Source organism: Polyodon spathula, chromosome 8 (genome assembly GCF_017654505.1).
Source record: "Polyodon spathula isolate WHYD16114869_AA chromosome 8, ASM1765450v1, whole genome shotgun sequence".
In the NCBI taxonomy this organism is placed as follows: Eukaryota; Metazoa; Chordata; class Actinopteri; order Acipenseriformes; family Polyodontidae; genus Polyodon; species Polyodon spathula.
In genome coordinates this window covers 39,494,746-39,521,773 of record NC_054541.1, presented here as the reverse complement: position 1 = coordinate 39,521,773, position 27,028 = coordinate 39,494,746, and the positions used below count along the sequence as shown (strand labels likewise).

At 36.7% G+C, this 27,028-nt stretch overlaps 1 protein-coding gene and 1 long non-coding RNA gene across 14 annotated transcripts in view; one reads left to right on the top strand and one right to left on the bottom strand.

The window, feature by feature from the left end:
• Positions 1-27,028, bottom strand: part of LOC121319929 (SH3 and multiple ankyrin repeat domains protein 3-like) — a 293,718-nt gene that overhangs the window by 148,520 nt on the left and 118,170 nt on the right. For all 13 annotated transcript variants that reach the window (XR_005950771.1, XR_005950770.1, XR_005950769.1 and 10 more), the window contains exon 13: positions 5,964-6,142. Coding sequence is in view for 10 of the 13 variants with exons in the window: in XM_041257910.1 (XP_041113844.1) it covers positions 5,964-6,142 (179 nt within the window). In the remaining 3 variants the exon portion in view is untranslated. The remainder of the gene's footprint in view (positions 1-5,963; positions 6,143-27,028) is intronic.
• LOC121319934 lies at positions 6,244-15,284 on the top strand. Its single transcript, XR_005950772.1, has 3 exons — positions 6,244-6,971; positions 7,146-7,402; positions 14,818-15,284. It is a non-coding gene; the product is annotated as an uncharacterized LOC121319934 (long non-coding RNA).

The window sequence follows — 27,028 nt, the reverse complement described above, 5'->3', positions numbered from 1 at the left end:
ATAAAGAAAATACATTTGTGCACGTATGGAAGGAAACTTAGAAGCAACTTAATACTATCAAAATCTCTTCATTTAAACTAATTCAATATACGATTCTATAAGGCAATCACCAAACTGTAGATAAATTCAAAATTTAAGAAATAATACATTAAAAAAAGAACACAGCTGTGTAAAATTAAAACAACAATGCAAAGTGTTCTGTCTCTGTGCAGCTGTAACAAAAGTATCTCCATCTTAATATGACATTCAGAGGTCAATGTCTTGATAAGCAACACATTTAGCAATTACCTCAAACAACTACCTCAAATGGTTTCTGAGATACATGGCTTTGCAGCAACAACAACAAAAAAAGAGTAAATAAAGTTTCCGATCAAATCTGACCTAGACGATTAAACCTGACCTAGAAAAATCACAGTATACAGCTGTACCAAAAAAAGACCCCCAACATGGCCACCTCGGGCCAGACAGCAAAGTCAAGGGCATTGTTAGATTTTGAAGATAATGAGGTGGTATCTTAAATGGTTTGTGGTATACTGTATTAGCAGCAGTTGGAGTAGCAGCGTGTTTGCAAACTCACACAAGTACCCCTCACAGGGATGTGTGAAGCCTTTAAAGGCTGCAGAATGACAACATGAATAAAACAAGATATGTGTTCACAGAATAGAGTAAGGACGTTGAGTTCAGGGCAACAATAGAAAAGTGTGACTTGGGACTCGGTATGGCTGGCTACTTCTATAAAAAGGGTCTTAGCTCAGCCCCGTTAGGGGCAAAATGTTTTTTATATAACCCTCTTTTCTTTTTTTTTCTTTTTTTGGCCTTGGACTAATCAGTTTGTTTCATTTTCACAAAGTCGATTTTATTTTAAAAGCCCTACATGTCATTTATTATAATTATGTACCTTTTTTTACAGAATGTAATTTTACTACTTTACTTTTTCTCCATGCTTCCTGATCCATCTGCAACTTTCACTTTGTCCCAGTGAGAAAAGTTCAACACATTCTTGGTAAAACCTTTTGATTTTGATGAGCTCCACTTTGGATGTATCTTTGAATGAATCAGTCTTCAAATTAAAGGTCAGTTTTAGTTTCACACTAGATTCATATTTTCAATTTAAATACCTTCATTATGTACTGTAATTAATATGCCATTTTTAATCCTTCATGCACATTTTTCAGTACTGTAAAAAATGAACTCTTCTTAGACTGAATATAAAATAGATTTACACTCAGCAATATGGAGTACATTAAAGTGAGGTAAAAACATTTTTTAAAGCATTAGTTAGTGTACATTTTAGAAAAATAATCCACAGCTATCATATTTGTGACTTGCTATATAGAGATATCTAATGGCTGATTACAGCAAGTTCTTGATAAGTAGGGAAGGATGAATAGGGCACGGTGTGCACACATTCTTAATAATGTTTCCCAGTGATTCTTTATTCACAACACATTTGTTTGCCAAGCTGTTCATAGAGCTAGACTAAAATGCTGGCCCGGATAGATCTTGATAAGCTGCTGGTTGGGTGATTTTAATAGACAAAATAAATCCTTAACTGACAACCTGAATTTTGAAGGGCATATGTCGCAGTGTAACCCTGCGAAGCCTGACTTGTCTCCTAGACTTGTTCATGTTTAAATACAAACACAAACTGTTTTTGGGTTCATCTTTTTCTTCACAACTTAAATGTCTGTGTAGGGTGGGAAATACACTCTTAATTGGTCCCTGTTGTGCATGGCAGTATGACACCCCAAATTTTACTGTGAGTGTGTGTGTGCGTGTGTCTATATACATATTTCGCTTGGTACTATAGGGCTCCCCCTCCCCTAAACAGATGCTGCATGAGAATTCCTTATAGAGTCACATTTTCTCTTAATGCTTTCTATAAACCATCATGTTTCCAGGCTGTTTCCTGTGGACTCAAGAATTAACAGCACCAGCAGTGAATACCACAATACATTTCATGCATCACGAGGCATCAAAAAACCCTCCTTTTAATCTTTCATTTATTAATAGAATTAAAATCTTATCAGGAAATTGTTTACTTGTTGTTCATTTCTTGACAGCATGATCAAATATGCAGGAATATGTAGGTTATTACTATATTGTTCAATAATAATAATAATAATAATAATAATGTATTAGTATTACTGTAGTATTTGACGTCAATTACCTTTATATATACATATATATCTCTGAGGGACCTCTCGGAATTACATTCAACTGCAAAGGCCATTCAAAACGATGGCCATGGCCACTTAACGATATTCTCTTCATCAACCTTTTCCCTCTCTTCAATGAAATTGACAATGTACTAAATAAAGGTTGGTAATGATTAGAAAACAAATATAGCTGGATATCAATGTCTGTGTATTGGTTATATTGCAGCCCCCCGTAGCCCCGTAGTCTCTGAACTGGATTTTGAACGTCTACCAACTTCACTGTTTCAACCTCTCTGAAAGTTAACATGATGTAAACAAGAAGAAAGTTTTCAGGTAGATGTAATGTGGCTTATAACCATAGCTTTTTGCCTGTAGTTCTGTCTTTATAGAGTCAACAGCATTGATTTTGGTAACAGAAATGCTTTGAGCAGTCTGATAAAAGCAACAGTAAAAGCTGGCCTACAAATGCAAAAGCTCCCATTTGTGCACAATATAAAATTACCGCACAAGTCAAACAAAAAGCATAAATGTTCAGAAAGAGGTTACCAATTAAAACAACAGCAACAACAGACACCCCATTCCTGACAGGTATTATTTCAGTTCTTTTGACAAGATCAAAAATGTTTTAAAGAAAGTATGTTGCAGGGAAAGTGCAAATTATATTTCAGGCAAAGGTGGCCAATTTTCAAGCTATGTGAATCAAATGACACTATTTTTAAAAGCCTACAGTACCGTAGGTTCAAGGAATGGAAAAATGTAAAAATGTTCAATGTGAAAAAGCTACTTACTGTATATGTATAACCATGGTGTATACACACAATGTTGTATACAGGTCTTTTTGTGGGTTGTAGTAATATATAGAGGGAGTTTGAGAGGAAAAATGACACCAAAGTTTGGTGCTTCTTTCATTTGTCTGATGTGTAAGGTAATCAAACATGCAATCTTTATGTGTGAAAAAGTTATTGCCCCCCTAGTTAACTCAACCCAATTAAAGGGATAATTAGGGTCAGATGTTTGAATACTTTGGTTAACAACCAGGCCTGATTTGGGCCAGCCCTGCCCAATATAAATCTGACTAACTTTGGCCCTTCAGAGTGAAGTTGTCAGCATACAGGTTCTAGAGGCACATTATGCCACGATCAAAAGAAATTCCTGAAGACCTCAGGAAAAAAAAAAATTGTTGATGCCTATCAGTCTGGAAAGGGTTACAAAGCCATTTCTAAGGCTCTGGGGCTCCACCAAACCACAGTCAGAGCTATATTGTCCAAATAGAGAAAGTTTGGGACAGTAGTGAATCTTCTCAGGAGTGGCCATCCTGCCAAAATCTCTCCGAGGTGTAAATTGTCCAGGAAGTCATAAAGAACAACATCCAGGGATCTGCAGGACTCTCTTGCCTCGGCTAAGGTCAGTGTTCATGACTCCACCATCAGAAAAACACTGGGCAAAAATGGCATTTATGGCAGAGTAGCAAGGCGAAAACTACTGCTCACTAAGAAGAACATGAATGCTCATCTCAGGTTTGCCAAAAAGGACCTGGATGATCCTCAAGAGTCCTGGAACAATGTTCTATGGACAGATGAGTCAAAAGTGGAACATTCTGGCCAACATTGGCCCCGTTATGTCTGGCGAAAACCAAACACTGCATCCATAGTAAGAACCTCATACCAACGGTCAAGCAAGGTGGTGGTAGTGTCATGATTTGGGGATACTTTGCTGCATCAGGACCTGGATGACTTGCCATCATTGAAGGAACCATGAATTCTGCTCTGTGTCAGAGAATTCTACAGGAGAATGTGAGGCCATCCGTCCATGAGCTGGAGCTGAAGTGCAGCTGGTTCATGCAGCAAAACAATGATCCAAAACACACAAGCAAGTCTACATCAGAATGGTTGCCTAGTCAAAGTTCAGACTAAAACCCCATTGAGATGTTGTGGGAGAACCTGAAATGAGCTGTTTATGCTTGAAAACCCACAAATGTCACTGAGATGAAGCAGTTATGGATGAAGGAGTGGGCCAAAATTCCTCCACGGTGCTGTGAGAGACTGATCAATAACTACAGGAAGTGTCTGTTACAGTTATTGCTGCTAAAGGTGGCGTAACCAGTTATTGAGTCTAAGGGGCCGATTACTTTTTCAAACGGAGGCATTGGGTGTTGCATAACTTTCTTTAATAAATAAATGAAATAAGTATGACACTTTTGTGTTATTTGTTCACTCGAGGTTCCTTTTATCTAATATTAGATTTTGGTTGAAAATCTGATAACATTAAAAATATGCAAAAATGCAGAAAATCAGACATAGGGCAAATACTTTTTCACGGTACTGTATATATATATATATATATATATATATATATATATATATATATATATATATATATATATATATATATTATAATTATATACATCGGTATAGATATTCACGTATGTAATACAGTTTGTCCTCATTTAGCCACATCTGATAAGTGCATATTGCTTATGTATATACAGTAGTACATCTATGAATAGCTGCAGATGTTTTGTCTAGTTTAAGTAGGGTATCTGTATGATATATCCCTTTACAGAAATCAAAGATGGTCTCCTACACCAACGATGTGGGTTCCACCCATTTGTCCTTGTTGCCGTTTTTTTAGAGTTCAAATGGCCAAAGTAATCTAACTAAGTAAAACATACTTCCGTCCTTACTTTTATTCTTGTCTGTTTATTTTTATTTTGATTTTATTTTATTGGGTTCTGACACTATACAATTATATATATATTATATATATAATATATATATATATATATATATACTGCATGACGATTCCACATTTGCTATAGTATAATATTGACCTTTGGTACATATAAAGCATTTAGAGCAAACGTAAAGATATTGGAAAGGCAACAAAATTAGAAGCGATATCCAACAATTTCTTCAGTTTCCGGGTGCATCATGCAACAGCTGAAGTAACTGAGGGTTTCATGGGTATTTATGAATAAGTTTCATACTGCTGCGGGTCTGCTATGTATTCTTCCAGTTACCCTGAACAATCTTCCCAGGCACAATGGTATAGTACTGCAGAGCCATTATCACAGCCAATTGCCGGGCAAGTCATTGTATACTTATTATCTTTTCTTTATAACACAGTCAAATTGTTCCAGACTGCAACAATATCCATGAACTACAACATCATGCTATTTCAAAAACAGATGCAAAAGTTTGTAAAAATGTATACAAAGTATTCTAAAAGACAATGGTCTAATTCAAGCTGCCTATACTGGGCATTGCCATTTTAAAGCCACCATTCCTAAAGAATAAAACACAACTAATACAATACAATATTATTAGAAAACGCAATAAACAAAGCTCATTTTTAGTTTTAAACAAATATCAGTTATTTTGAGCTGCACCTGAAAGTTAAAGCCAAATCAAATTGTAACTGATTTTTCTTTTTTAGCAACATTTTCCTCAGTTACACTTTGCAACAGTGACTTGAAAGTTACTACCCCATGCAATAATATGTTTTATTAAAATTGCATTAAAAGGCTCTTTACCCCAGTTCTGATAAGATAAAGCAAATCACACTGTACTTCCAGCAGAAGTTTAAATACAAATAAAGTGCCAAAAAGAGCAGAACCACATACTAAGAGACACATTTAGGAATACTAAATAAGATATTGATAAAGCTTATGTTCACCTACCCTTTACTGTTTCAGTATTAATACTGCATCTGTGTGAGTCAACCAGAGTTATAATAAAGTATACCATAGCATTTAAGTGTCCAGCACAGCATCTAATGACAAGAATTAGGATACCGTCAACTTACCCTTAACCCTTTCCCCTCGGTTCAGCTGGATCTCACCCTCTCCTTGGGGTGTGTAGGGTTTCACCACAATGAAGGTACGACCAGGCACCGCACTGTAGAGTTTCCGTTTGGGCCCTCGGAGCCCGGAATGGGTTGGTGGCTGTGGAGGGGGACTCGGCTCAGGGGCAACCGTGCTGGGGCTGTAGACGAAAACATAGGTAACAGTGGTGATTCCCGGGAGCTGGTAGCTTAATCCACTGGTCACCGACATCATCCCGTGACCTGTGCTTAACGCTTCAGTCCTAGCGCCCTCATTCGCCAAAAAAGGTGACTCGGTATCGTCTGCCCAACCCCCCCTCCTTGCGCACCCCCCAGTTCTCTAGCACAGCCTGGAGCCGAGCATGATGTGCAGTGCACATTCCTTTTGGATTCCACCAGGGCACACCTTGGAGTCACACATGTCCGAAGTCACAGCTTTCTTCCCTCTCCTGGGAGGGCGAGTGTTCCCCACTGCGTCCTGCTCTCTCTACCTCTGCTGCTCCCATCCACCCATTGGAAACACTGACACAACTGCGCTCTGCTACTACCCTCCCCGTCTCTCTCTCCCACCCCTCTCTGCACATTATACCGTGGAAGCCACCGATGAAGGAGTAGATTGATTTGTGCCTGCACTTGGCTCCCTAAAACAAGTCTTCGGGGAGTGTAGGGCATAAACCACCATGCCGTTTGCCTAATTGCCACTCTGCTCCACCCCCACCCCCAACCCCTGCAAGAGATGGCCAGGAATTCTAATTCAGCCGCTGCCTCTGTAGCTGCCGCTCTACAGATCCCCCATTTATCACTTGTGCTGTGTTCATCACCCAGAGCAGAAATTTCAAAGAATCCTTTTTGCTTCAGCTTTTTGTTTTCCTAATTCCAAATGCTAATTAGCAACGGAGTCCCAGCACAATATCTTCAGGAGTCACTTTTTATATAGTCCAGCTACTGACAACAAGCCACCACTGGTTCCTTGTGTGGAACAATATCCAGGTCTGTTTGATATTTTCTTCCTCATCTTTTTATTATTATTTTAGGCTTCTTTTTTTGTGAGTCAGGGATTGCTCAGCCCCTCCCTTCAGCTGCTTGATCAATCGAATCAAACCCTCATTCTTTCTCTCTCTCTCTCTCTCTCTCTCTCTCTCTCTCTCTCTCTCTCGGCTCTAGGCTCTAGGCTCGGTGACGGCTTTTCAATTACTGCAGGGAGACAGGGCTGGAATGGCAGCCGCATATTAATGCCTCAGCTCAGGGCAGCGTGCATTCAGAGAGCAGGCCATGAGGAAAGGAAAAGAGGCTAGCTGTAAAATGGCAAGATTACAGGATACTGCATATATCAGAGACAGACAGACTGCATCTGTTTACATCTGGATCTGCAAGGCAACCAGAGCTAATAAAACATTAATCTCTCAATTCCTGCTGAACAGGTACTTCAGTTTTTTATGATCCACTTCCGTTAAGTAAAACATAAAAGAAAAATATCTTAAAAACAAATCCAAAACCTTCATACAGTTTTTAGCGATATTATCTTATTTGCATTCTGGTATGGTATACATTTTGGTTTTGTTGTTTATAATCAAATGTCAGCAACACAGGATGAATTTAATGTCTAAGGCACTGCTTTAATAGAAAAACAAAATATTAAGCTGCTAAGACATTTAATTTAAATTTCAAATATATATTTTTTCACCTTTTAGCGTCATTTAGGTGTTATCAATGTAAATTAACAAAATACAATCCTCAAGATTTAGTCCTACTTTGTCTTATATAATAGCAATTTGGTGGTGGTGGTGGTGGTGGGGGGGTAAAACATATAATCGTAAATCTCGAAAATTACTTTTGTAGTATTTTTGTATTACTTTAGTATAAATACATGTTAATTTGGATTCATATGTTGTTTTTTTCTGACTTTATGTGAACGAAAAGACACAAAAGCGCTCGTTTTCTCATTGGAAATAGTGATATTTTGAAATATCACTGTCCTGGTCACAAAAGCAAAGTTTATGGGGAATAATAGCCATTTTCTATACTTTTGAGGCATAAGCAATTAGGAAATAACACTTACTACCCAGGAACAAAAAAATAAATAATTTGTTACATGGTGTAATCAGATGCATCTCAGTATTACTTGCTTGTTTTGATATACAAGTTTTTTTTTTGTTCCTGTAAGGATATTTGCAACATTCAACAAGACCCAAGATCCAACTTTGGAATCACAGATGGTCTCTTTTCAAATGTGTTAATGGTGTTTTTTTTCTACCTTTGCAGCTGCTACTCGTCCTTTTTTATAAGCTTTTCAAAAGGCTACTTCAAGGGTGTTAAGAGCTAGGCATCAAACCTCAGCTTTCCTCATGTGAGAATTCTTTGAAAACTAACAGTCAAACACTTCCCAGCATACTGTATCACTCCATAGGTCGTAACATCTTGCAATCCAGCAGTCATGGTGCAACAAAAAAAACAAAAAACATACTGCAACTTGTTATCTGCATTTTGACAATATTTCATTTCATATTATGTGGTTTTATTTGTCAGGCTTACTAACTTTTTCAATTTTGGTTTACTAGCTTTATCAACCAAGACGTCTAAAAGGTGAATTTCTCAATAAAGAGGTATTCAAAATAACCACTAGGATATACAGCTAACCCCCTGACATATGTATCGATATACAGCCACCCCCCCCCCCCCCCACCCCCCACACACACCCACACACACACACACACACACACACACATATGGTTACAGAACATATTACAAATACATCTGAAAATTTGTAGACACAGTTCATCATCTACTCTTGGGTGACTGGGATCTAATGTTTCATTAGACCATGTGGTTCCACAGTCTTTAAAGTATAGATCCGAAAGGCTGATTAATTATATTTAACTACTTGAGTATAATAAAAGAGAAAAGAAGGTTGAAAGAGTAACATTAATAATGACATATTCCAAATTATTACCAAACCTTTCAAAAATAGTTTGGAAGCATTTACATATAGTTCATAATTCAGAAAAAATGGGGGAAAAAAATATCCCAAAAGCACCAGTAGTGGCTTTTAGAAGGGATGCCAATTTAGCTGACATTTTGGTCCACAGTAAACATAAACGGAGCATTGACATATTAAAGGACTTTAAAACCAGCAAGAACACAAGCATTTAATAAGCTTGAAATCACAAATAAATCAAATAGATATCCAGTCACAAGAAACACGTCATGCAAAACTAGCAACCTTGTTTATGGTATATTATGCCAAAAATGGAACAAAATAAAATATGTAGGAAAGACAGGTACAACACAAATATAAAGAAAAACAGAATTACTCTCAAACATAAGAAATAAAGTAAATGAACCAATAGTTCAACACTTTATAAAAAACAAACACAACATGAATGACCTACAATTTGCAGCTTTAGAAAAAATACATAATTTGATGATGTACAATACAGAAGAATAAATGAAAATACATGGATAGGCTCAATATCATGATGCATGAAGGTTTAAATAGAAAAGAATAGTAGATCGTTACATCATTACCAAGTAGTAATTAACATCAAATAGAAACAAGTGAGTGTGGTTACCATGGCATCAAAAGCCTATAATACCTCCATTGTTTTCAAGCACACTTTCCCTTGACAAAGGTATGTTAAACATACTGAAATGTTGGGAAGTTGGCGTTTATATATTTCAAACTTTGCATTGCTAGGTGCACATATGTGTCTTGCAGTGAGTGGCAAAGATGTATTAAAAGGCAAGAGTTGTAACAACACATATCATCTGATTAGCTTTTTCTGTCTCTGTGGGATTTGTTTTTCCTTCAAACTTATGTTCAGAGAGAATGATCTGCAATGCTGAGATATATACAGGTATTCATCCATCACTGGTTGTTCAACACCAGCCATTACATGGCACAATGTTCCACACTGCCAAGCAATTTATAGCAGATACTTTCATGCTCAAAGCTTTTTTTCCCTTTTTCTTTAAATTGACTCAGGTATATGGAACTTATTTTCAAAGCACTCACTCTAGTATTTCATACGTACTATTTTTAAACTGAGACAATTCCATATTAATGTTACACAATGGGAAAAAAACTACTTGAGAGAGCACGAGAGACCACTAATTATATTACTTACTGCAGTTATGTTTTTCTAGTTTTGTATAATTTATTTTTCTTTCCAAATAATAAGAATTACAATCATTAAAAATGGGAGAAAATATTTTTAAAAAGATACTTCATTGTGCCCTATTTGAATCCTAGAAACCAGCAGAAGTCTAGGTAATGAGCACAGAGCTGTATTTTATTCATAAATAACAGTGAGTTAAACTCAAACGGGCCAGAATTTAAAAAATGTGTACTTTACACAACAGAATGTCAATGCAAATGTCGACCATAAATAGAATGTAATTTTGAATTATGTGCTTACTCTTATCACATCCCTTGTGAAATGTTCACTATTTTTTGAGCGAAATATCAACACAGGTGCAAAACAAATTAATTCATAAGCCCTATTCGCACGGGACTAAAAATTACCAGATTTTCAGTAGGCTCTGGAATTTTTATTGATATTGGTGAAATTTAGTTCTGTGCAAATCCATTAAGTTTTACCCCAGATAAGTTTTCCAGCTGTCCTCCACTTGTTTTACAGGGCATCAAAACCTCCTGTAAAATTTCAAACTCCCTCGCCATGTGTATTTTTAGTCCTGTGCGAGTCAACCACGTCAGTGTTATGTTAGAATTAATATCAATATTTCCGGGCTATTCACTTCAATGCTTTAAAGATGGAAGCTTTCAGCGACGCATTCGAAAGCTTTTTTGGGTGTGAATCAGCAAGAGAACAAACATTTGTTCGACAAGCAATTCAGAAAAGAAACAAAATTAAGACACAATCGTATGTATTGGTCTCTACTGATGCTGCGAAGTGCTTCAATCTTCACTGTACTTTGTAAGTTTTGCAATTTCTTTGTATTTTCAATGTCATTAACTTTTTTTTCATAATCTTGTTTGTTTAGGGAAATTGAAAGAAAAAAATAGATTTCAAACAAAGTTAACTGTACACAGAAAACCCAAGGGTATGTTATTATTATTATTATTATTATTATTATTATTATTATTATTATTATTATTATTATTTATTCTTTTGGTTGACACCTGACTTTATCCAAGGACACTCGGAGGCTTCCAGTATACAATGTACAAAATACAATGCAATATATATATATCAGTATACAGCGTAATAGATTATATAGCCTTAATATAGGGCTTCTGATTTTTGGTTTTAACCGGTAAAACCTGACAAAACACCCCGATGCAAAATAAATGAAATCGGTGGATAGCCAATAAACACCTGAAAACACTGGAAAAACTGTGGAAATGGTTAATCAATTCACGTTGACTTTACCTTTTTCTATTAAAAAATAAAACCTACCACAAAAAGAATAATAAATACATTCCCCCATACTGCTGGGCAATGTCCAGGCTTCCTGACTTGCATCTATCATTGATTTGTTCTGAATACTTTAAACCCGCCCCAAGTACTCAGTGACAGCACATTCCCACATTTCTATTGGAGACACCACTTACAAGATTTAAAACGAGATTACAATCAGGATGGAGGCTTGTTAGCAGGATTTTAAGCTGTATTACAGTTAAGATATGGAGGATTTAAAACAGAATTGTGGCGAAATGTCCAAAAATGCCCACCCACAAAAACCCCAGAAGAATGTGCCCGCGACCATAGGGATTTCGTTGTGGAAGACAGCAAAGGAAAGAAGGTAGAATTTAAGTGTGCAAGTACTGTCGGGTTACTACTATACATATTTGGACAGAAAAAGAACACTCAAGCATTTAGAAAGTAACCAAAAACACTAATTTCATACAGTATATAAAAAATGAAAGCCCCGAAAAAAAAAAAAAAAAAACGATTTACATAAAAACTCGTAAGTAGCTAAAAAATGAGCACCAAAAAATACAATTAATAAAAACAGAAGCCCTATCTATATATGTTGTTATTATTATTATTATTATTATTATTATTATTATTATTATTATTATTATTATTATTAGTATCACTGCATTATTGTTGTATATGTTTCTTCATGTGTCCTGTGTTTCGAGGTTGCCTGTTTGCTTTTGGCCTCCATTTTTGCATTGTTTTACATCCGGTTAACTGTTCACAGATCACATGCAAAAGCGCCTCTTCATGCAACAATTTAGCATTTTATTAAAAAATTACTGACTTTTCTAATTCAAATCTGGAGGTTACAGGACCTTGTCTGCTTTTGACCAGTTCTGAGGACACCCTGTTGAAGTATGATTGATTGACAGACAGGACTGTTCTTTATTCATTGGAAGGGAGCCAAGAGGCCGTGAGAGGAAACCCACTGCAGAAGCATGGAGAAACCCTGTGCTTCTTTTGTTGTTGTTTTTTGTAACGGCAATGTTTTTGTTTACTCTTTTTAAAACCTGAGTTTAACATTGCTGGTATTCCAGGTAGTTTTCTTTTTTGTTTGTTTGTTTTCTGCAATACTGGACTGTTTATTTTCGTTGTGTTACAGTAAAATCCTGCCCAGATACCATTGCTGGTACTGGGCTCCAGGACTGACATCACTTCCGGCTGCTGTGTGCTGTCATTTCCGGTCCTTCCCTAAGCTCTGTCCACTACCCTCACACAAGCAGATACGGGACTTCAGTCAGCATTGTCCAAGAGCACACATATTAGATTTAAATGTACTTCAAACTAGATGGATATCAAGTAAATGACCATCTAATCTGAACACGTTTATACTAACCACTAAAACATTAAGCAATTACATATCTCTTGTCAAAAAAGCCAGCCTCATTCATATTCCTCCACGCCACCACACATCTTGTATTTGCAAGTAGCCTTGGTAAAAAAACCGTTAGGATTCTGCAGCAGGCATCAATGAGAACCCACCTAGTATTTTCCATCGACCTGGCCTACCCGGTCGTATTTACAACCTCTATAGATTATACTTCTAATGCTGCAGGTCAATGGGCTTGTGCCTGTTTCAAGAAGCAATCTGGCATCAGACGTTTATTTGATATATTCATAGTATCTTCTATGTTTGGTGAAACGAGAGTGTTTATGTACCATAATAAGAATATACCGTAACACCCCCTCCCTAAACAGACCTCACTTGATCAAATAAATGAGATAACCTCCTCTTCTCTGAGAATTCAGGCTGTGAATGCAACACAAACACCAATAACCAAGCCTAGACTTAAAGTTACAGGAGCTGGTTATATAAAACAATAAAAGCATTGTTTAACAGGTTTACAGCTGTAATTAATGTTATCTCTCTGTGAGCACATACCCAAAAGTTGCAGATTGTATTGTTTCAATTTTCACCACATGTATGCTTTCAGACAAAGCCATCTATTCATCCCACATATTCTAGGAAAACAGCTTCTACTTTACCCATGATGCTACCGCCATCATCTCAATAATAACCAATTAAGAATTTACAGGGGAACAAAATGAGTTGTTTTTCGTTGGATTTGGTGGCTTGGAACAAATCAATTACAGTACGTGCTTGCTTTTTACACACATTCCTCTTTCTCTAAGTATTTACAAAACAGCCTGTGAGAATTGTTTCTCACATGTTGACACTAAACAAAAACATGTATGTTTAAATAGGAAACCTTGTAGTATTGATTGTAGCAACAACTCCTGACAGTAAAACAGACAAACAAAACAAAAAGACAGCACAGTTTAATCAGAACTGTGTTTAAATAGTGCTATTGGAAGATGTTATCTATACAGGATAGTCTTCAAATCAATCGACTGAGACTGGGCTGAGTTTCAAATGACCTTCAGCTAGTGCTAATAAACAATGCATTACAGTTCCTTATATACAAATGATGTGTAATCTGGAACTGTAAATGTTGTTATTTAAACATGGCCATTATAGGAGTGCTTACTCCCTGGTTAACTCATTAAAATACTCAATGAAGTAGGTTATCACCCTTCAACCTGTTTTCTGCTTACCTGGCATGGGGGAAGGGCAGAGCCAGGTAACACAGGTAACAAACGGGTTATAACCAAAGAGATATCATTATCAAAACTCACTTTTTTGCTTTGCTGTTGAAATATCCTCTTTGGTTTAGGTTAAGCCAACACCATCTCTCGCAATGCTAGCATAATTTAACTTTCTGTGTTGGTGTCACAAAGACGGCCGGAGTGGGTGGCGTCAGGCCAGAAGCAGGAAAAATACAAAGAGAGAGGTGGAGTTTGGGGGAGCTGAGCGAATGTTTTTCGCTCAGCATTTAATAAATAAACAGAACAGACAGAAAATAAAAAGGTTGTACAAACAAAAACACAGGACACAGCACATTCACCAAAATAAACAGACTAACAAAACAGACGATACAGACAAACACGGTGAGCAGATATTTATCTACTATTATTATTAGTCTTATGATTATTTTTACCTCCGTCTCCTATCCCGTTCTCCACTCATCAAACACCCAACCCAGAGTGGGTGAAAACATGCTGTTTTTATGCAGCTGTACCAAGACTCAATTGCTAATCAATCATCCAATTGCAGTCTCGGTACAACTGCACGTGAATTAATAAAGTGCAATTCCCTGTGCTCACGTATTATTACTTTTTACTTGCACGGGAAGTGCTGTGCAATCCTCGTGCCTAAATACAAATATGCATTTTAAACACTCGTGTTACACAGACCCGTTTATATTCCGTGTACCAATGACTATACACCAACATTTAACACACCACACGCAACATATAACAGACAATATACACAGGGGCGGGCACTTCATCACAGTTGGTAATAGGATACTATTTTTTTTTTGCATTGCCAGTTGTGTCGTCTGGGGTGGGACAGATCCAGACCCAGTTTCACTTGTTACATCACATCTGGTATGTGGTGGCCATCAGATGAAAAAGCTCAACAGCTTGCTATGCTAATTTCAGGTAAGACATTTTGTTTTTAAATCTGGTTTCTTTGTGATCTCTATCTTGCATTTAATTGGATAGATGAGTTTAGTGGGTTTTTTTTTTCCTGCACCTGCAGTTTTAAAATAAAAAGCAGTCTTCCTTTTTAATATACACTGTATCTGCTACTCTTTATTTTCATAAAGAAATAAACTTGCAATTACACTATTTCAGGGTTCATTTCATAAATCTTACTGGTCATGCACTTCCTTTTGCTATGTAGATCTCATATACAGTATGCAGTTTTGAAAGGAACACATGTTATAGAAAATATGTATAAAAGTATTCATATGGTACCTGTCTAGTCTGATTGGGGTCGGTTTCACAATCTGGGTGAAATGACCAAGGAAGTGCACGTTCTGAAGGATTTTCACTCGGTGAATGGTTCATAACATGGTCTTGTTCTGTTTTTTTTTTTTTTTTTTTTTTAAATGAGAATACATTTTATGTTGTTATAAAATGTGTGAACATGTGAAACATATAGAAAATGTAAGTGCACAAGAAGTAAGATTTATGCATTTTTTCATTTGAGGAACTGTATGAAGAAAAAATAAAACCCATCTGTAATAGAATTTCATATTTACATTTGTTGGGCCCAGTTTTGATCACAGACAAGACACCAATACTTAGGCAAAGTCCATTAATGCACAATGGGGCGGTAGGTGAGCACAGACAGGGACACTCAAACTTTACGCTGTGAAGTAATTTTGGTCCAGTGTTTTGCTGAGTTTTTACACCTGCACCAGTGCCAGGAATTCGACGAGTGGCGTAATTAACATTTTAACCTAAGCAATTTTTACGGGGGAACGGTTCGCCTTTGCGATCCAAACAAAACATCCTTAAAAGAGATCTTCTCAAAGAACAAATGGTAGGGAAGCTACTGTGCATACAGTAAATAAGCAGCCTGTGAGGGATACAACACCTAAGGAGATAATGTAGAGAAAACAATTATTTAAATAAAAAAATATTTCTTGGTCAATTGTACTACGAAAAAAAATACCCTTTTTGTATTTTAGTTGAATGTGATGTGTTATGTTTAAAATAATAATATAAAATTTCACCACAATATCTTTCTGATACAACATACTTACAGCATCCATTTTGTAAACAAGAATTCCAGATTTAATTTGGAGATACATGTGGGAATGTTGTGTTTGGGCCATGCCAAGTAATGAGTAAAAACACAAATTCGTACCGAGTATACTTTTGCTATTACTTATTTTCCTTTTTTTGTGATCAAATATTTTTATTGGGGTAGTGAAAAAATACAAAAAAAAAATGAACAAATGAACTTTCCATTTTCCTTTTTTACCCTCTGCCTCCCTCCGCTCCCTCCCACAACCCCCCAGTAAGGCCAGCTACCAAATGTATATCTGTTGTGGTGTTTAGTCAAGGGATGTATTGTCATTCAATAAGAAAATCAGAGCGGAGCAAGGGATTACCTTTCCAAATATAATAGAAAAAGTAGATGATACCTGTTCTCAAAATGAAACTAGGACCAGACATTCCCAATGCATTTACAAAAAGGTGCCAAGGTCACCCTGGGGGCAAAACGAGCTCATAGGGGTAGGGACAAGCTTCATTTGAAAGTGACTACGAGGGGTTAAGTATGTCCTATACTATTACTCACTTTTCGAAGAAAAAAAAAATCTAAAAAATTCATTGAATGAGCTCCAGGCTCCAATAGGGCAGTGATGACTGCCTTATCTCAAGTCTACAGATAGACAGCCAATCTAGGAGGGAGAGGGATTATCATCACACCATACACATATTCTATTATAGTTTTGGAGGACATGAGACCAGCACTGCTGTCAGTAAATAACTACATCCACTTTGATAAAGGGATTTCAAAAGGATATACTGTACTTTCCAAAAACACACATTATTTCATTTTTTTACATATTAGGTTAATTTAGGGATTTTGTCTTTTTTCAAGGTTATTCATTATGTTCGTGTACACACGACCATGAAACTAAGGCCCTGTCCACACTATGTCTTTAAACCGTATTAGTTGCTTTTAAACCAGCTTAAATGTGCTAAATACTGTTAGCGTCAACACTACACAGCGTTTAATACCGTACTTGAGAACCGGACTCAGTACCATCTCGGAGGGTAGTCTTGAGCCCGGTTCTAAATTAGATCGCATCAAATTTCACCAGCATCTGGCCTTTTCTCTGCTTAAATCACAAAAATGTAAAATTCTCTCCTTGTCAGCAATATAGTGCCTATGGCTGGACACATTGTGACACAAAGAAATCTCAGCTAAATCTCAGTTATAAGGCACCTGGGGCCATTTGTTTAAGCAGTACCATGCAGGTACAGTAAGTGGAGGTACAGTCCCTGTTGTTCAATGGGGAAAGCCAAGGGCAGTCAAGTTTGCCACTGGCTATGACATACTATAGTTGGGAACTGCTGACTTTGCTGGTACTGGAGAAGGAGCTTACAACAGCTGCAGTTCCATTCATCACCAGCAAGTGCAATGGAAATGGTGAATGGGAAGATCACTGTATCCTCAAAGTTTTGCAATATAAGGGTTTGCATTTAAAGTTCTGATGTAAAATATATTGGATAAAGTGTCACAGAAAAATAGATGTTTACGGCTGGTGGCAGATGAATTCTATTTGCTTAGATTAAAAAAAAATACCTCTGGGGACGACACTTGTACTTATTGACCGTTTTGAAAATCTCAACAGTAGTAAGTCCAAAGAAAATCTGAACACATTACTACTTACAAGCAAGTGCTGATGTTACTAAATTATGCATTACAGCTTACATAACTGAACTGCAAAGTGTATTTTAATTACCTTATAATTACTGTCTAATTAATGTATAACATTCCAGTGGTGACATAAAATATGACCTAATTTGTTCCTTCTAAACATTTTTTTTTTATTATTATTCTTTAAATCTACTTCTCTTTTTTGTAATCACAGTTGTTGCAGAATCATTTTGCAGTACAAGAAATTTAAAAAAAAAAAACTTTTACAACAGCCTTGCAGTATTGCTGATGCCTGTCACAAGTCATTCATATGTTGCTGAAGGTTTCTAGCCTATTTTCAAGGAATTGGAGTGCAGATGCTTGGTTAACCTGAAACGTCCATCTGGAGAGTGGTGTTTGTATGTTGAACACCACTGGGGGCTTTGGACATCTCTCCAAGTATCCCAATTCTTGACTAATGCCCGAGGAGGGAAGGGTTACTCTCTCAACCTGTATCATTCATTTTTGTAAAGTTACCTCAAGTAAAACATATACAATGGCAGGCATTTTAAGATCAAGGGCAAGGTCACCCAACAAATTCACCATGAATGTATATTACAGTATCTGCAGTGTTTAATGATGGTGAAACAAAAAGTCCCAGAGATAAAGAAGTAAATGCAAAGCCAAAGGGTTTTTGAAATCTAAAGAACTTTTGCCTGTAAAGAGGAACGACTATCAGCCAAGCTATTAATCAATAGCAATCAATCAACACATCCGTATTCTACAGGAATCATCCCAGTCATGAACATGTGGCTACCTTTCAAAAATAGCCTACTTTCATCTAAAACAGATTATGTTCCTTGAAATGGAGTTAGGAAACCTGTTAAACATACGGAAATTCCCTCATGCATGACACTGGCAGGAAGTTATAAAGTAGGCGCCAGAAATCACCAGCAGAGCTAATTTCACACTCCCCTGGTTCCGATACAAACAGGACAGTTGGTCACAGTTGGTCACAGAAGATCTCAGGCTTTCAGTGTCCTGTTTCTCCACCCACAGGGATGACATCGGAGGAAATGGGGACTCTGGCAATAATCTAGGCACATAGACTTTGCAATATATCGATAGGCAAAAAAAAACCTAAACACACGCCTGTTTACCAAAATGATTTGATTCTTGTGAGTCTTCAGTGCATTTGAAACTATAGATTTTTTTGTCAACAAAAATAAAACATCTACTGTAATTGATATAATCAGTTACAATATGTGGCAGTGAAAAGGTTTTTTTTTTTTTTTTTACTGCACGACATTGGTTAAGGAACTTACCTAACAAAATCAAATAATACACCGTAGCTGTGTATCAGAGACATTAACTAAAACATTACTGTCTCTATTCAGTAGTAACCTAAAAAAAAGCTTGTCATGGTCCCTGTCACATTTAGCATACAGTGTTTATAGAACTCTGCAAATAAGCTACTGCCACAGAAGTATTTGATTTGTTAATGTGCTATACCCACAATCATAGAACGAAGTTGTGATTTAAGTACAAAGCCAGTATTTTAACACTAGAACTACCAGAGAGGTCATTTTGACTGATCACATTTTTTAAATGCATTTTTCTCCACTGATTTGGCAGCTAGGCGCCTGTGCTTTTTTGACTTTTGCTAAATATATGTATTAAACATCTCAAAGCATCAGTAGACCCAGGGCTGCAGAAATGTATGGAGATCTAATACATTATACTACCAGAGCTGTCATTTTGATCGTCATAGTAACAGTGGGTTTAGTTTAGTGCCTGTGAGATCGATCACATGATCGAGTGTTATTTTGTATTGCAAAAACAGGAGACTTTTTCAGATGTGATTTATTTATCAACAACTGTAAAAATACTTCTTGTCTAGTGAAAATGAAGACTAACACAAAGTAGGACTGCACAGTAAGTCTTGCAGTATTTTCAGGAGTTATCAGAAGACGAATCTGGACATGAAAATGTGCCAGACCAAGACAGTCATGAAACTTACTCTGATCACAATGAGGTTAGTGATTGTGAATGTGATAACAATCTTGCAGAAATTTTGGGACAGAGACAAACACAGCCACTGCTGTGGGAAGTGTGTGGCAAGTGCACTGCACATGTATAGAAGTGGCATGTCTGCGTTGCTTTTTTTACATTACATATTTTGAACACATTACATGTTTCCATCTTTTGAACAGCTGTATGTTTTATCTTTTGAACATTTGAACAATACACATTTTGAATAGTTATATGTTCCATCCTTTTAACATTTGAATAATCCACATTTTTAACAGTTTTACCTTCCCACCCTTTGAATAGTTGAACAATCCACGTTTTGAAGAGTTGTAAACTCCATCCTTTGAACATGTTAATAAACCACTTTAATGTTGTCCTGTTGTGCATGATTATATTGAAAAACAAAAACAAAGTTACGGAATAATAGTGTAGCAAACCAGCTATTGCAAGACTGGAGACAGAAATTACCGTTGAAAAGCTAACCGAGTTGAACTAAAATAAATAAAAGATGGGTAAACAGAAAACAATTGCATAAAATAAAACTGTCAAACAAACAAATCTCGGGCACTGTAATTCTCTACTGCTCCACATAGGGTCGTAAGCTCCCACTGCATCCCAAAAGTTGTCTCTGAGCTGCTAAAACTACCACATTTTATTGTCCAGCACTTCTATAAATATTTTAAACAATGCAGTTAATCATAACTCCACTCTGAACACCACCCCCAGTTTTTGTGCTGTTACAGGTGTCCCTCACGTGTACCAAGCAGGCTGCAAAAACATAATCCTGAAGGAAAACAAACAATAACACAAAACAGTTTTTTAGTAAGTGACGCAACAATAGTTTTATACACATTCTAATATAGTGGTTAAAAAAGACTGCTCTGGTAGTTCTAGGTATACATGTATGTCCAGTAGTTCTCCTGTTAAAGCATACTGAAGAGATAAAGTTATTGTGACATTATCTCCTCAATTGACTGATAGACTGCAATGACACTGGTGTTTTTGCTGAGGGGAAAATGACTCCAGCATGTCCCTTTAAAATAATCTTTCTGGAAAACATCAGTCATTTTCCCTTTAGGCAGTGCAATACAGAGTCACAGGAACTAAAGCACACAGGACATGGCTAACCAGATCAGAGACATCTCTGCTCAAATTCACTACAGCAATATTAGCTTCTACAACTTTTATTCAGTATAACTTAATAGGCTTAGTGAACCCTCCTAATCAATGGTTAAAAGGCAGCTGGACAGAGGGTAAGAGATACTTTGTGCACAGAAAGTGTTGAGTGTGTTGAATGGGTTACCTTGCCACTTCTTGCTTTTGATCATTGGGATCCTTTACGATCAGACAAGTTCTGGTATCAATCCGCTGCTACAGTAGGATCTAAGCCCTGGTAGCCATCTACTTCTTCAAGTTAGGATTAGCTTTTCAGAAATTTGATTTTATTTCAGGATCAAACTTTGGATAGTCTGACACACCACCTTTAACAGGATTTGACACACCTTTTTTATATATGGTATACTATAGGTGAGAATTGCAATTCTTGGTCCAACCCCAAGAGCCTGCCAAGTGAATAACATAAATGTCCCTCCACTGCTCTGTGGAGACCAAAAACAAATAAGCTTGACAGAGAAGACTGATTGCTGTATTGCCAGTAATATTGCCTATGTATCCCACCCTCATTATGACAATTGGAAGCTGAACATTGTAATGGTAGTATATGACACAGTCACATCATAAATGCCCTCATAAATACTGAAGCAATCATCAGTTGGATTTGTCAGATAATTAAATTAGCAGTCAGTCACTGTAGAAGTTTCCTGTCGGCTGTCAACTCGAAACAAGCAACTTGTATCTAAAAAGGTTTTCAGTAAAAAACTATTCTAAGCTCTCTTAAGACATGAGTATATACAGTGGCGGCTGGCCATTACGGGCTGAAAGGGAACATCCAGGAACATATTATTCCAATGTGTTAACCTACAGCACTAACATTCATTGGTAGTTTCTGTTATCATCAATTAATTTAATTCAGTCCCTTGTTTAAATTTTCATTGAAGGTGCGTTAAGACATTATTGGCATTCCTTGACTTGCATCATACTCAGAGCTGAGAGGGCAAAATTTTGCTAGCCCTCGGCTTTGTTCGAGTTGCTATGTGTTCATTACTTCATCAGTTGAGCTCACAGGGACTCCCTACTGTTCAGAAATGAAATGGGGCTAATCTACGACAGCCCAAGATTTATCCGAGTATTTACAGAAACTACCGATGTAATCCTTCAGCCTGCCAGTTTCCCATTATTCGGTGAGTGACGAGAATAAACGGTTAGTACAGTACAATGAATTACGTCGACAATTTGTCTTTTTTTCTACGTCAATAGAAGACATGTTGGAGATTAAAAGGCTGGGTGTACCCCAGCCTTGTGATATTACTTTTACACAAAATGACAAGAACCAAAACCAAAGATTTTGTGTGTCATGGTTTGACAGAAAGGACTGGCTATCTTATTGTCTGGCAAAGCTTCTGAGAGACTTTTCTTTATGAAGCTTTTTCATTCTGCCTTGCTTCACGTGGACATTCTTTGTAACATCTTACAAAAATCAAAATTTGACTGCTAAATCTGTGACAGCATTGAAAGAAAACCTTTTTTAGAAACCTTTCAACTGACGGAGATCGCACTTAATTCCCCAGTAACAATGGCGGAGTCAGACAGATGTTTCAGTGCACTGAAATGTATAAAGACTTTCCTTCTAAACACAATGAACCAAGACAATGCACGGTGTACTGTTGATCGAAAAGGAGCTTATCCGCAGCTTTCCCGACTTTAACCATCAGGTCATAGAAGTTTGCGATTCTCAAAAGGCCAGTTACTCTGCAAATAAGGCAGGCTTTCATTTAATATGCTTATGATGTTATTATGTACAACATGCCTTTTAACTGAGCAATGTTGGTTTTAATGGCCGGCCTCTTTAGTTTGTTAAGCTACCAGACACCACTGAGTATGTATAAAGGGTCTCTTATTCGATAATAAGAGACCCTTTGAGTGTTTGCAGTTTGAGCGAAAGGACTGTGAAGTGAAGCTGAGCTGCTCAAACTGTGAAATGACTGCTCTTATACAATAAGACACACAACACATTGCATATTAACTTATTATAAATCACACAAATTAAGATTACACTCAGGAATGTAACTGAATCAATAGAATCAACTGCCACAGAATAAAGTGTGTAGGCCTACAGGTGGTGAGGATACTTACTGTACTTAACAGTACAGAGAAATTTTCACCAGCAGTATACGGATATAATGTCTTATTACCTTGTTCTAATTGTAGCAATTTAATTTCCTACTTTTCTACTTCTGCAATTTCGGTAATGTTTTATTCAAGGTACCAGGTATAGTGGTTCTCATGGAAAATCTAGATTGAAGCTCCTGTCTCTTTGGGGTCTTTACATGTACATAGTCAGTGTTGCGTGCGTCTATTTGTTTATTGTGTGTGTGTTTTTAGTAGGGTGGAGAAAAAAAATCCCTTAATGTTTCTTTATTGATAGCGGCATTTATTTGAGGGCGGCCTGTATTCTAAAGCTGATATATGACTGTGGCGTCAATACGAGGGCGTCTTTAATTCGAGGGCGGAGCCAAATTGAAGTAATATGGTATATATTTATTATATGAATACTATATGGTATGTTACACTGCTACAATGCCTACCCTGAGGTCAGCGCTACATAAAATGTATACCTACTAGAGTAATGACAATGATTATTGTATTATTATCACTTAAGTTTGCATTAAATAGCTACTCTTGTACACCATGTTAGGCTTTGGTGGAACAGGGTGGGGGTGTTCTATAGTCTTTTTAAGTAGCCTAAATAGTTCAAAGTTCAAAATTGCATGTTGTGGTTTCATCCATCTTTGTTTTTGTACACAATGATCTGCCTAACTATGCATCCAGTATATGAATGCTACTGTATGTTGTAATTTTTACTAAAACTACAACATTATCCAAATATAGGTTGAATTATTATATATATATATATATATATATATAATATATATATATATATATATATATATATATATATATATATATATATATATCATATAATTTTTATAAACATATAATATGACTGATGTTGACTATGATTATGCCCTTTACCGGCTTTCATTAATTAAACTGTAATAGTTTTTATTATTATTATTATTATTATTATTAGTAGTAGTAGTAGTAGTAGTAGTAGTAGTATTATTATTATTTCTATATGAGCAAAATTGAAGCATTTAAATATTTTATTTTATTATTACTTTTAGGTTGTCTTGTATCTAAATATAGTTGAGTTATGCATCATAAGCTGTGATGAATATGTATGTATACATGTAAAAATATATATTTACTCACCAAATGTCCCCTATTACCAGAGGCAAGATTGAGAAAGTTAGAGCCATTTAAAATTGTAATTTCCCTCCAAAAGATGAAAAACTCCCAGCAAACAACTATTACACACCATGAAAATGTCAACACTTCACTTGGAGGATCATTCTTCTTGCTTCCAATGAATGATAGTTTGAACATGGCAGTGCCATACTATTTGTTTTTACTTCACCAAGTTCTTAATCTTTCCCTTCCCATATGTCCTGTGTATGGCATATGGCAAAAGCATAACAACAAATAATAGCTCACCACCATTAATTCACAATGTCTGCATACTGTAATGATATAACTCCCACTGTCATAAACAATTATTGAACATGCTTTTAGAATTGCTAATCAATGCTAGCTACTAGATACTAGGATGTGTAATTAATCTCCTGAGTAATTACTGCTAGTGTGGTCCACCTGCTTCAAACGATCCCCAGTTTTAGGTGACATGCATCCTACCCTGTTAACAGACTATTACCGCCACAGTTTTTCTTGGCAGATGCTGCCAACGAACAGCCACCTTAGACAATTGTGCTGTCTAAGCTTCTGTGGCCACTGATTGGTCATGCTTCTATAAACAGGCACCTAAGCTTGGCTTTCCTCCATTCTGAGCCTAACAGAACAGCAGCTGAACTGTATTTGTTGCTACACTAATAAACAGAAGGGCTTCCACAACATCACCCCACTTTACCTCAAGTCTTAAAAGGCTTCCCGATTGAAGTGCAGAGGATTGCAGGTGTGACACTGCATCTGCTCCTGTCTTTAACAGTACTACACAGCACCCAACATGACACAGTTTTAACAGTATAAAACTATCAAGGAACAACTAAGTGGTGCTTTCTCAACTCAGGATTAGCCTTGATTTGCAGAATTTAAACCCCCCTTTTTGAACAGACCACTATATGACAAACCCATTAGGGGCATGCTGCAGCAGCACCCATAAATGCCTAGGTATCAGTGGCAGTCTGAGCCGTACCGATCATTGATGGTGATATAAATCCAGCGCCACCCTTGTCACCCTCAGAACTTGCAGTCAGCGTATAAAAAAATTAATTAAAAAAGGGTTCAAAATCATTGTAAATGTCCAATGGAATGCACCAATAGAAACGAAGCCCAGAGCATACAAATGTACATTTCTTGCATTCAGTGATGCTAAGTCATTCATGCCATGGTCATAGTTCAGAGCTGTCTAATGCAAATCCAATGGATATAATGGTAGGTTGGAAAAGCGTTCAATTTCAGCTTTCTGAAACTATATGGGATTGTTGGTGAACTTGCAAATAAATTACCTACTTGCTTGAAAAATAATTATGTTAGTTGGATGGGAACATTTGTATTTTCATGTAAAGGTTCCCAGCCCAGAATAAAGAAAATGACTCTCACTCTCTAAACCAGGAGGGCTATCCTTGCCTGTTCTTGAGAAATATTATTTGGCTGCAAGGCTGTGTTCAGTGCAATGCTGGATTGTGATGCCGTATGTACCGACAAGAAACCATTTGGAAAACGATCTGACTATTCAGTCCTAACTGGTCGCAATTATTATTATTATTATTATTATTATTATTATTATTATTATTATTATTATTATTATTTAAAACAGCTATTTTACATACACTAAATGTCTGGTTTAAAAATATTTATGATTAGACAATGGAGGATATTCGACCCACAAAATAGAAAAAAGGACATCACACTGCAGGACATCTCTCAAAATGACATGCTGTCCTTTGACAGCACAGCCAGTCACAATACAATATAGCAAAGGAACTCTCTCAGTTCTTTCAAATAAGACAAGTCCTCAAATTGACCATAATATAGCATACACACTAATAGAATACATCCAATCGAATAAATATGATTGCTTTATCTTAAAAAAGACCATAAAACTGCAGGGCACAAATAAAAATGAAAGCATAAATAAACGGACAATATTAGCCTTACACTTGTGCCCTTTTTTACATACAATATAGTATCCCAAAGCTCTTACAATAGAACATATAAAGACCATACATACATCACACATCACAGAATTAAGAAACAGGCAATAAAATGCATAGAATTAAAAAAGAAAAAAGACATAAAAATCACACAAAATAGAAGGTTACAAATAAAAAAATAGGACTAGAGTGCAGGATGTGCCCTATAGTCTGGGATCACAGGTTCAAGTCCAGGCTATGCCACTGCCGACCGTGACCAGGAGTTCCTAGGGGGCGGCGCGCAATTGGCAGAGCGCTGCCCGGGTAGGGAGTGCTTAGGTCGGCAGGGGAATCCATGGCTCACTGCACATCAGCAACCCCTGTGGCCGATAGGGTGTCTGTGGTTCTGCAGTGGAGCCATCAGATCTGTGTTGTCCTCCACCACTATAGGTCTGGTGGCCTTGCTGTGGATCCGCAGTGTGAAAAATTGGAGACGACTAAATTTAAATAAATAAATACAAATAATTAACACGACGAAATGTTTGCAACAAAACGGAAGGCTTTATATTATAGCCTAATAAAAATAGATGTGTTGTGTATTTATAAACACTGATATGATATTAAACAATTTTCGCTTTGTATTATAAGCGTTCACAACAGAGCTCTTGATAGGAATGCAGGATCGATGAGGAAGGCAGTGCCTGTTGTGTGCTGTTGTTTAGTTTGTCAGTTTTGGAAGGAAATCCAAAACAAGGTCAGCTATTGTAGAAATTTGTACTTAGTTTATTTTAGAAATGTCATAACTGAATCAGCATATATTATGTGATAACATTCTTTAAAACAGTTCAAATGTAATCACCCTTTAAAAACCAGTTGCTCAGACCCCAACATTTTATATTAACTGAAGATCTTGTTTGCTACGCGGCTTCCGGAAAATCACATGAGCAAAATGCAGCTGTGCACAGTGGTTAGTTTTTCAGATTGATAGCGAAAAGTGTAGCCCGTTATCAGCAAAAAATA